General features: G+C 43.7%; 1 protein-coding gene across 6 annotated transcripts in view; it reads left to right on the forward strand.

The window, feature by feature from the left end:
* The window catches only part of LOC142588306 (ral GTPase-activating protein subunit alpha-2), an 84,941-nt gene that overhangs the window by 67,227 nt on the left and 6,129 nt on the right, over positions 1-11,585 (forward strand). For all 6 annotated transcript variants that reach the window (XM_075699899.1, XM_075699900.1, XM_075699901.1 and 3 more), the window contains 7 exons: positions 308-379; positions 2,880-3,003; positions 3,402-3,557; positions 4,328-4,486; positions 7,933-8,060; positions 9,249-9,379; positions 11,404-11,571. In XM_075699899.1, the coding sequence (XP_075556014.1) occupies positions 308-379; positions 2,880-3,003; positions 3,402-3,557; positions 4,328-4,486; positions 7,933-8,060; positions 9,249-9,379; positions 11,404-11,571 (938 nt within the window). The remainder of the gene's footprint in view (positions 1-307; positions 380-2,879; positions 3,004-3,401; positions 3,558-4,327; positions 4,487-7,932; positions 8,061-9,248; positions 9,380-11,403; positions 11,572-11,585) is intronic.

An 11,585-nucleotide genomic window follows, 5' to 3' on the forward strand; every position in this document is an offset into this window, starting at 1 on the left:
TGTCCCATCACTTGAAACTGATCACCACATATAGCATTGTTAACTTTTCTGTTGTGGTTTTCTGTTGATGCTAGGTTACCTTGTGCACAAATTTATTGTGCTCCAGCCTTCCTTCCATGCCACTTTTATGCAATTGATACTATTACTGACATCCCTGCCCATTCATATCCCTGCTTCCACCTTTCTGCACACATGCAGCAATTCTCCTTGTTGCCTACGTTCATGGTGTTTTATTGCTCTTTGTTTGTGCAATAATTTACCCAGCTTTCCTGCAGTTGTATGTATGCATGCATGTCTCTTACCACAGGCCAAAATTTGACCTTGTCAAGAAGAACGAGAAGCTGCTGCGAGAACTGCGGAACCTCGACAACCAAATCTGGTGCGGTTTCTTGCGTTGCCCCTCCTTTCTTTCCCCCACTCTTCAAGTCACTTTTTCAATCTAAAGGAATGCTAAAGGCAAATGCTAAGTCAACGTGGACTGTTAAAATAGCATTCCATAAACCTCACAGCGTTTGTTTTGTGTAAAGAAAAGCGCAACTCAAATCACCCGCTCCCAAGCGGTGTGCTGCCTGTCAGGCACTGTGTTAACGCCCGACAGACGGTGCTAGTTTTTTGCGCGAAAGACGTATGCACTGCCATGGAGCAACTGAGCCAAGACAGAGCGTTGAATTCGCCGCTGCAGCTGCACTTGGTCAAGTAGCATGGACTCTTAGGGAATCCCGCATCATCACATGAACATGGCATTCTCTGCTACTTGCAGTTTGAGTTTCACGGGCCAGAAAACCCAGCCTAGCACTACGCAATAACAAAACTGCTGAAACACGAAAGCGCGGACAGCGCATGGCAGAAAAAACGGAACCTTTCGACCAACCACGTCGTTTTCAAGGGTAATGTCAATAGGTAGTTATTTCTAAAAATCAAATAGAACTGGACAAGCAGCATTTTCTTTTGTCTTATAATGCAATCCAGTGATCTTTTTATAACGAGTGGTTGAGTTCTACTGACAGAATTATAATAAGGGATGCCTTCGTCATCAGGCTAGTCCTGATGACTTGAATGTCCCGGGGGAGTCGCTTATTGTGTCCTGCATTTACCTCAGTTTCTCGATTGCTAAAGCTCTGTTTGCAATAATACTGTTGCGAGGCAGAGACAAGCATGAATGTTGTTTATGCAAGGAGAATGCTGAAGGACTAGAACATGGTGGCCAAAGTGCCCCAGCAACAACAACACTTCTTCATTATTGTCTCTGTTCTGCATCGCGACACTACGCCACCGGGGTTGGAGCGCCAACCCGGTGCAAGCGATTATGGCCTGGCAAAGGCACGCACATAGTGCTTTATACGGGAGACATGAACAAGATCGGTTCCTGGCTGTAGGGATGACAGGTCGGGCTCTTCGGGAGCAATTTGTATGCCACATCCAAAATCTTTCTCAGGATTCGGTAGGGACCTGATTTCCCGATAGGTCCGCACGACAAGATGGTGACCACAGGAGCACGAGGGAGCCAGGTAAATACTGCATGTCCCATCGGTGTGTATCTTGATAGCCTGAAAATCAGTGAGGCGAGCGCGGGCAATCTTGCGGGCCTGTGCTGCCATAGAAATCGCATCGCAGGTATAAGCAGTGTGCGACTGTGTGACTTATGGAAGTACAGTGTCCAGGGGCAAAATGGGGTCGCGGCCGAACAGTAGATAAAACGGTGAGCAGCCTGCTGTGTCATGGCGGGACGAATTGTACGCAAAGGTGACATATGGCAGAGCGACATCCCAGTCCTGGTGGTCTGGAGAAATGTACATAGGTAGCATGTCGGTAAGCGTTCTGTTCAGTCGCTGTGTGAGATCGTTAGTTTGTGGATGGTTATGCAGTGGCTATTTGATGCTCAGAAGAGCATAGGTGGAGGATATCATCAATGACCTTTGACAAGAAGTAACGTCCACAATCCGTGAGGAGCTGACGTGGAGCACAGTGGTGCAGGATGACATTGTGTAGGAGGAAATCCGCGACGTCAGTGGAACAACTTGTAGGCAGAGGTCCCGTAATGGCTTCCGTAATTGACTCCTTAAACATTCTTGAACACTAATCTATTACTTAAGCTTGATTTAATATTTGCCTTTAGTGTTCCTTTAATTAACTTTCTGCACTCTTGTTGTCAATGTTGCAGTTGCTATAAGCTTTTAGGATATTCTGTTTTTACACTGTCAGGGCATTTATTTAATACACTTGATTGTTTCTTTGTTTTGGCACTAAAGAGACAAGCTAGGAAGAACTTGGATTAGCATTATTTGAAATTTGGCTCTGCTTTTCATAACTAATGTGGTCATTCATTGGAGAACAGGCTATTAGACAAATGCATGTTTTAAATTAGACTAATAAAGGTGTATTGCATTCACCATTACTACAATGTTGCTAAAGCCAAGAAAGTTTCTTAGATGTTATAGCTGCTGAATCTGCACTTCACTGATTGATGTTGCCATCTGCCGTCTTTTGACTATGTCTGGCATACACATAGCTTGTGGTGACAAACATTGGTCGAACAAGGGATGCTACTGGAGGCAACATTTCAACGATTACTTTTCAGTGCCATCCGTTTCTATGAACCTTTGTGAGGTTTGTACACATGTAGCGTGGAGTAGCCAGACATAGTTGTGACATAGTGTCTGTCACAAAAAAAATAATAATAATAGAAAAACATTATTTAACAGAAAAGAAGAGAGGGGACAGGACAGAACAGACTAGTGCTCTGTCCTGTCCCCTCTCATTATTATTTTTTTCTGTTAAAGAATTTTTGCCCACTAGAAACTATGTCGCACCAAAAGCAATGGCCCCAACGAGTCCAACACTCTTCTTTAGTGACGTAGCTGCGTTCTTTGTCATTGCAGCCGTGAAACGCACAAAATAGCTGTGATCTATGTGGCAGAGGGCCAGGAGGACAAGAACTCTATATTCATGAACAATACTGGGAGCCGTGCCTTTGAAGAGTTTGTTGCAGGTCTGGGCTGGGAGGTAAGGCACTGCTTTGTTCCTTCAGTTCACTCTGCATTTCATGGCATCAGCAAACATGCTCTTTAGGTTAACATTCTTCAGCAAGCTCACGCTAGTTATTATTCCTTGGTTGTTTGGTTGTCTTAGTAGACAACACTCAGCTTTTCGCTGAGCACAGTTGGCTACTTTCTGAATGTTTCTGAAATTTAGTTTCTGCACAAGCACTAAATATCTTCGATTTGTCATCCCAGACTGCCAAAGGTGCTACTTTCAGCCAGTGTGCATTCGCATACGCAGTTTACCAGACAGTCATGGGCAGTCTGGAACTGCAACTCAAGGAGACCCGCTGTTCCTGTTCATTGATTTAGCTGTGAGAGCTGAGGGCTACTAATTCGTGACATTCTTTCTGCCCTGGCCAGGTTGATCTGGAGGTGCACACAGGCTACAATGGTGGCCTTGAGACCAACAAGAGCACAGGCAGCACTGCACCGTATTATGCCACCTCATTCATGGAAGTTCTCTTCCATGTGTCCACGCGAATTCCTGCCATTGAGAAGGACTCCATTACAAAAAAGGTGCTTCTTGCCATTCGTTTTTTTTTTTTTTTAACATCATTCTGCTGTAATTCATCCTGATGTAATTTGAACATCTTTTACTGCAAGTTGGACAACACTGTCTGAGCTTGAATACTTGTGTGTTAATATGTAATGCTTGTTTATGCAATTTTTCCTCATGAAAACTGAGAATCAGTGACAGTGGGCAATTAATCCTCTTATTACTCCTAAATGAATGCATTTCTTGGCAAGCTTTCTCTGAAGCAACCTTTTTATTGCACTCATAACTAGAGGTTGAAAAATGTGAGAGCTGGGCTTGCTGAGACACCTGAGCAAGCTTGATTTGTTTCACTTCCCATCATTACAAGCAAATGTTTGCCTATGCCTTCAATGAGAAGTGAGGCCCAATGCTGTTAAGTTACAGTTCTTAAACTAAGTCTGGAATGGGTGCAAAAGCATGACACATTTCTATTGCCTACTGTGTCTTCCAGGCAGCCACTGCGACATGTGCCGCTGCACTGTAGACAACAGAAAGATGTCAGGTGCGACAGAGTCCAACATTGGCACCCCGTGGCATAATGTCATTGCGCCCACCATTGCATAGCTGAGAATATACACTGGTCTTGTGTGGCTTCACATCCAAAATTGAAAGTGCATGCACCCTCTCTCAGACGACTTCACATGTGACCATTCTTCTTTGTTCGTCCCGTGGTAGCACAGGTGTAAAAAAAAATGTTAGAAATTTTAAGTGTCAACACAAGTTTACTACTAACGCTAATGTTGCTTCACAGCTGCGCCACCTGGGCAATGATGAAGTGCACATTGTGTGGTCTGAACACACGCGAGATTATCGGCGTGGCATCATCCCGACGGAGTTTTGCGACGTGCTCATTGTAATCTACCCACTGGGGAATTGGCTCTACCGCGTCCAGATAAACCCCAAGCCAGAGGTTGGTGACTCTCTTGGCCATTGTTTTTTTTTTTTCTTTTTTCAGGATGTGTGCCTCTGGGTCTTAAACATATGCCATAATTTGAGCTTCTGTGCCCTTGATCTGAGGGCAGGTAGACCTTTAGTGCACCTGGCTGTGGCCATAAGATTAAAATTTGTGTGCTCAGTGCTCGCAAAACTCTGCATAGCTCCTTTTAGCATGAAGCATTTGTGGGCCAGTTGAGACCTGTGGTCTTTACTTGCCAGGAAGCCTTGCATTTTCTCTCTTGTGTTGGAACACCGAAAACTTCCTTAAGAGAAAGAGTGGGAAGCACATCTGAGATTTTTACGTATTAGCATGTGGAGAGAGAATAAACTTTATACAGAACAGCACGCAAGCTATGCGAGCATAGGTAGCACATCCGCTCTGCAGTGGGTGGTCCGCTCAGTCCATGGGTACAGCAGCCTTAGCTGCCCTTCTCGCTCGGTTGGCCAGTTCAAGCTGGTTTGTCGAGCTGGAGTTGGTGTGGTGGGGCGTGTTGTAGGTGTGAGCTCCGGTGTGCTTGTGCATGCTCGTACCATGTGTTAGAGCGATTGCGCATTCATCTCAGCGTAGGCATTTTTAATACAGCGCAGCGTGTATTACGTGGTACAGACTCAAGTGTGGATATGTGCTTGTTTGTAGTTTCCGCCATACTACGGCTTCCTCTCGCGTGAGAGCATTATGTGGTGGTAATAGTGTTGTTTATAAGACAGGTGATAGTGTCGTATGATATGTGTGTAGATTAATGGTATCTGCTCGGGGTGGAACTGCTTGGTGCGTCCCTCTCACGGCTCCCGGTGTGCATGCACTCGGGCACAGGTGCATGCCTGCTGATTGCTGAGGAAAGACTCATGCCCCGGAGTTTACACGATGTGTATGTATCGTGGCAGTTGGCGTGCTCCATTCGTAATGCGATGTGTGGCCCTTGAAATTAGCGTGCGGACGTTTATAACATACAGATTTTAGGTATGCATTGCCTTTCCTTATCGTACAATATATTATCATATGAGAAATATATGTATTTTGCCTATTTGTCTTTAGTCTGAGAGATTCTTTGTGTTACTCGAGCTTTTACCACACACCAAATTGTAATTTGTCATGTTGCAACAGCTCCTTTGCTACCCCATACAGTCTAGCCTCATTATAACAAAATGGGTTGTGATGAATCATTGAATATAATGAAGTAATCGTAATTCCCTTTGAGTTTCTCTTTGAGTTTCAATGCATTTAAAATCTTGTTTTTTAGTTGAGAATGAAAATTTGCTAATCATGTAATCGAGAGTTTGACGGAAACCCATCTGGTCAGGATGAGACATGACAAAGAAAGACGTATATGTCTTGTCTTTTAATAAGTTTTATTTGGTCGGTGTATGTCTCTCTTTGTCATTTGCTCATCATGCTGCTCTGATTAGGCAGAAATCTGGCGGCACATCATGCTGCATGTAATGCGACTGAATAAGCAGTTCAAAACTACCGTGACGACGATGCAACAGAAAACAACTTTTCAAAATCTTTTAGCTTTGAACTGTGGGCTTTTACATTGGCTTACACAGTAGTTACTAACAACACTTTGCCACCTTTCTGTGTGGTCGATGTTGGCCGTGTCAGCCATGAGGGTGGACAATTGTTAATATCAAGCAATGGATATAACAAAATAGGTGCAGTTCCCATTCAAACTTCGCTATAGCGAGGTCTTACTGTAGCTTCACTTGCTTACTGCAGTCTGACAAAATTGAGACACACTTGGTCCATGAAAATCGAAACTGTCAGCTTTGCATTTTGTGCTAACACACTGTACCAGTAATGGAGCTCCTCAGTCTCGCATCATGCAGTGCGAAAGTGGTAAGGTCAAATCATTTTAGTGCACTGTGCATTTTTGCAAGACAATTTATGAAAGGATGCTCCACCAAAACAGACGTACCTTGTTCTTCCACTGTTACTCATTTTATGCCTTCCTGTGAACCTCTCTCATTTGGAACACACTGCATGGGTGCTCCTAACATAATATATGTAATAGGGCAAAACCGCGTTACTGCAGCTGAGCTTCACTGCAGAGCATAATGTCTTGGAGAGGGGTACTTCTTGGAAAGTATTTAGAACTAGAGCATGTTAGAAAGAAACTCTCTAGAGGTCGCACTACACTTTTCTCACAGCACAGTGTGAGCTTAAAGAGCAACTCTGGCGATTTTTTTTATGTCCACTGACCTCAATACGTGTATTTTGAATACATGTTCTCTTTGCACTCTGATTATCTTTGCCAGACTATATGGCTGCAAGTATTCAGCTTTCCTGAATATGAATTTTAAAGATTGGTTGTGTGTTCCCGCCTTATGCCCACAATTGTATAACTTTTTACTGGGCGTTCTGTGTTTGTGATGTCGGAGACTGTACCACCACTTTGCTTAGAAACAATGAAGCTCGGCCATTTTTCTACTACACGACAGCTGACAATCATCATATTGACAGATGTGATAACCGGTGCTTCGCTTTGTCTTGCCGCAGTTCGGTGCTTTGAGCTTGGGCACGTCAGCTGTTACGTGCGGCAGCGGCTGGTCAAAAGCAAACGGTGATCCTTCAGCGCTCGCACTGTCGTTGAAATCGTCACCGAAATCGCTGCTGTCTAGTTGAAAAGAGCTGTAAAAGCTCCATGTGTCGTCAGGAGACATCATCAGCTTTTTTTGGTGTTAGCGCCACATGTACTACGTGTTTAGCACACATTCTGCATGTTTACATTACGATAGTGTAGCATCTGACGTCATCGACTCATTATGACGTCACACGAAGCAGTTACCTGTTTTGGTTTCTGTACCTTGTTTATTGGTTATTTAAATTACTGACGAGTTTCTAAGCAAATTGAACGACCCTACGATAGGACGAAATTGAATGATAGGACTGTCAATACCATTTGAAAATGTCAATATCCTAATATTGTTAAAAAAGTGCCAAAGTTGCCCTTTAAAGCTTCAGAACGTTCTTGGATGGTGGGGAAGCACTAACTGTGCGGTGCGCACTGGAGAAATGTAGCTGATGTTTCTAAGGTCTGTAGGCCTTAACGAAACTTAGTGAACAGCTTTACTGGATGTGCAGTTTGTGTGTTTGTACAATCACTGTGTATACCATAGTTATCACGTAGAACTTGGAATAGCAAGTCAGGTGATCAACTAGGCTAACATTTCCAACTTCACATTAAAGTCAGCATCTCTCCCTCCAGCTGAGTCCCTACTTTACCCATGACAGAGCAGCAATGATTGCTCAAAAAGTTTCAAAAGTGCTGTATTATGCAGCGCAGTGAAACTGCTGCACAGGGTGATCACAGACCCATGCACAGTACACATAAGAGAACAGATGATGCCATTGAAATGGACACATCCATAGTCTCCTCAGAAGTATTTTTGACTTTTGCACTGATGACTTGCACTCTCTAGGTGCCGTTCTTCGGCCCCTTGTTTGATGGTGCCATTGTGGACCACCTGGTTCTGCCGAGGCTGATTCGGGCGACAGCCATCAATGCTGGGAGGGCTGTCAATTCGCTCAAACCCATGTTCCGCACATAGTATCCTTTCTTTCTTAAATATGTTCCTGTTTTTCTTGTGACTTCCCTTTTTCTTTTTATCTGCACTTGTTTTCGTTTAATAGCCTATTAGTCAATTTTATGTCCATAGCACATGTGGCCTTGCAAAGACACCATTTAAGAAGAAATGGAAATTTCTGAATTCATGAGCTCTTTTTCTCCTAAGCTGTCCCCACCCACTGTGGACATATTTAAACTAGAAAACTGCTAGCTCACTGCATGGTTCATTTATGACTGCAAGAAATCAAGATTCTTTTTTTTTTTTTTTTTTTTTTGAGACCTCATCAGCACTTCATGCGAGTTTGGCCTAGGCTGATGTTTGAGCGATTTTCTTTTTTTTTTTTATATATAATTAGAAAAATTTTGCTTCATAAATTTCTGCTTTCAAAGTGTCTTGACAGCAGGGCTTACCTAGGGCAACATCATTGCAGTGATCATGTTTGAGCTAACTGTAATGGTCCAAAGGCAGTTGTGAGATAGTGGTAGTGTTGTGGTTGGACAAATTGGTTCTCTTTTTTTTTCTTTTCTGCCAGTTAACTTTGTTTTTAGACTTGTACAGTCAAACTCAGTTATCATGAACTAGTAGTTTGTGCCCTAAAGATAGTCTGATATATCAAGTAATTCGATACATCTGAACCTGAGTGTGACAAACCATTATGATGAGCTTGTTATACATGGACAGAACAAAGCTATGTGACCGTGCTTAAGCATATTATGGTGACGTGACTATTGCACGAGCACACATAGGTAACGCAGCAATCTGGTAGGATCTTGCTTTATGTTGGGTTATGCATCATATTGCACCCTGCTCAGTTAACTTCTGAACACGCTGTCGCATGACCGGAATGTGACATGCATGTTCATAAAGGATATGAGGAAAATAGGAGAGATCCACTGCAGGAACTTCTTGACATTAGTTGTAGGCATGCACATGTATCCGATGTCCAGTTAATTCTTAAGCTGCTTATTTTGCGTGGATATCACTAAAAAGCTTTTATGTGCTCGATATAGAACATATTTCGCTGTACCCGGGTTTATTATCTGGTTTGACTGTATACCTGTAAAATGAATCTATAATAACATTTGGATGCGTTGAGCTTTTACGTGTAATTGCCTGCATATTTTTGTGAACGTGGTGAGATATGCTTACTTTCCTGATGTGCATATCAGCTATGAGCAGCGAGCGCAGGCACTGGAGACAATCGTACAGAACTACAAGGAACTGACAACATTTGAAGATTTTGCCTCCAAGGTTATGGCCCCAGCACCTGCCAAAAGCCCCCTTGTGCTCCGTCGATCGGGTCAGTGTCATATTTTGAAATGGCATAACGCAAGCATGACTTAAGTGTGCACTGTATTTGGTGCAAAGCCAAAGAGACCATAAACCATGTCAAGTAAAACTTTGTTCTCAACCAACAGTCATAAATCACTGTCCAAGGAACATTGTTACAGAAAAGTCTTAGAAAATGCATGGTAATCTGTAAGGTACAGTTACAGTTGTAAAGCCACTGTGTGCGGCCTGTGTTCTCTTTGGGCAGCACCAAATGGCAGTCACATAAGGAATTTTCACTGTGCAGGGAAGCTGACTTGAAGGTCTCCCTAAGAGTCTATTGTGGGTGTAGGCACTACTGGAGAGAATGCAGTGCGGTGCATTGAGCAAAATTATTGCCATGTGTGCTTATTTACCTTTCCTAGTGACTGCCTTTCACCAGCTAACAAATGCTCAACATGATCGCCCAGCACAAGATGTTCCTTTCTGTATCGGAAGTTTCTCAAACGTTATTGCTGGTTGATCAGACTGCAGTTAGCACACTTGAAGGGAATGCCGAAGCTCTCAGACGGAACACTTGAAAGTTAAAACTATGGCCAACCCTGTGTACACAAGACTCAGTCAGGGATGACCTGAGGCGCGATGAAGCTTCGACGGTTCCCTTTGAGTGTGCTAGTTTCAGTGGGATCAATGCTTTTAAAGAAGCTTCAGGCATCACCCAATGCTATGCCATGCCAGAGACCAAATAAGTATGTTGTGATGCCATATATCCACACGATTTCGCAAAACCTAAAAAGGATCGGGCAAGAACATGGTGTTGACCTCGTCTTCACAGCCCCTCTGAAGCTTTCTCGGCTGTGCGCTCTTGCATACAGCCAGATGAAAAACAAAGCCTGTGAAAGGAAACACACTAAGCCCTTCATCCCCTGTGCCACCGAAGTGGTATATAAGATACCACTCAGCTGTGGAATAGTTTACATCGGGCACACGGGGCACTGTATAAATGGCAAGCTAAGAGAGCATTCGTCGTCTTTAAAGGCTGTGAACAATGCAATGCACTTTCCTGTGCACTGCAGGGAATGTGTCTGTACAGCACTTTTCAATAAAACCAAGATCGCAAGCTGATCCAAACACAGATTTGAAAGGGAAATTCTCGGGGCTGATCAGATTATCGCTGACGCTGACTTTTGTATCAGTGCACCATCAGTGTATCTGACGGACACGGAATTAATCTTCCTAGCTCTTGGCTGAATGTTTCTACCTGCCCCTCTTCCTCCTCCCCCCAGCGCATCTTTTTTGGAACGATTTCTTTTAAGCGACTTGCATGTGCTAATGTTGCTATAAACCACACTAGTTTGTCATTTTTATGTAGTAATGTCTGCTCACGTGCTAGGCAATCTTTTTAAAGTTTAAATTTTGTTCAAAATATTTGATGTCAGAGCATGCACAATAACGCTCCTGGTGGTCTGTTTCTTAAACTCAATCGCAAGTGAGCATCTTTCCTGTCTTGGTCTCCTTTTTCTGCAACACTTCTGCACTTTGCAAATTTATCAGCATGTGCAAAGTATTCATAAAAAGCATAAACAATGATTGCAAATACTTGTAGCCACATGGAATTTGCACTGCCTGATGAGACCTTGCGCATGGCAGGGCGTGTGCTTTCTGAAGAGAACAGCACAGCACACAATGCTCTCTCTGCGGCATGCTTTGTGTGCTTGCTATGGTCGATCTTACCATTACAAGTTGCTGATCTGCTGTGCGGACGACGCTAGTTCAATACTATCAAAAATCCAGGGGACTGTATAAGGTGAAAGAGGAAAAACTGGAAATGTGAAAAGGTTCTCATAGGCAGGGAAATGTGATTTCAACTCTTTGAAGAAGTACGAGTTGGGTGAGATTGATCCCATTCATAAATAAATGTAGAAAAAGAATACATGAGAATGGCAAGAGACCAAAACAAAGACAGTTCTTCATTCATTCTATCTAAGCAAATTATGTGCTGATGTGACCTCGGCAACTCTCTCTCTCTGCTGCATTTTTCCACCGCCAACGTAGCTGGCCCGTCTGGATCAGAGGGAGGCTCGCCTCAGCTGGGGTCGACGCTGGCTGCTGCGCTGCTGGACAGCGACAGTGGCTCACCGTCAATGCAGCACCACCACCCTCGTCCGCGGCCAGCCACTGTGTCCAGTTCGGCCGGCGAGCAGGGTTCCTTTTCCTTCAGAGGTGCGTCCTTGAGC

The sequence above is a fragment of the Dermacentor variabilis genome, chromosome 7, assembly GCF_050947875.1.
Source record: "Dermacentor variabilis isolate Ectoservices chromosome 7, ASM5094787v1, whole genome shotgun sequence".
Classification (NCBI taxonomy): Eukaryota; Metazoa; Arthropoda; class Arachnida; order Ixodida; family Ixodidae; genus Dermacentor; species Dermacentor variabilis.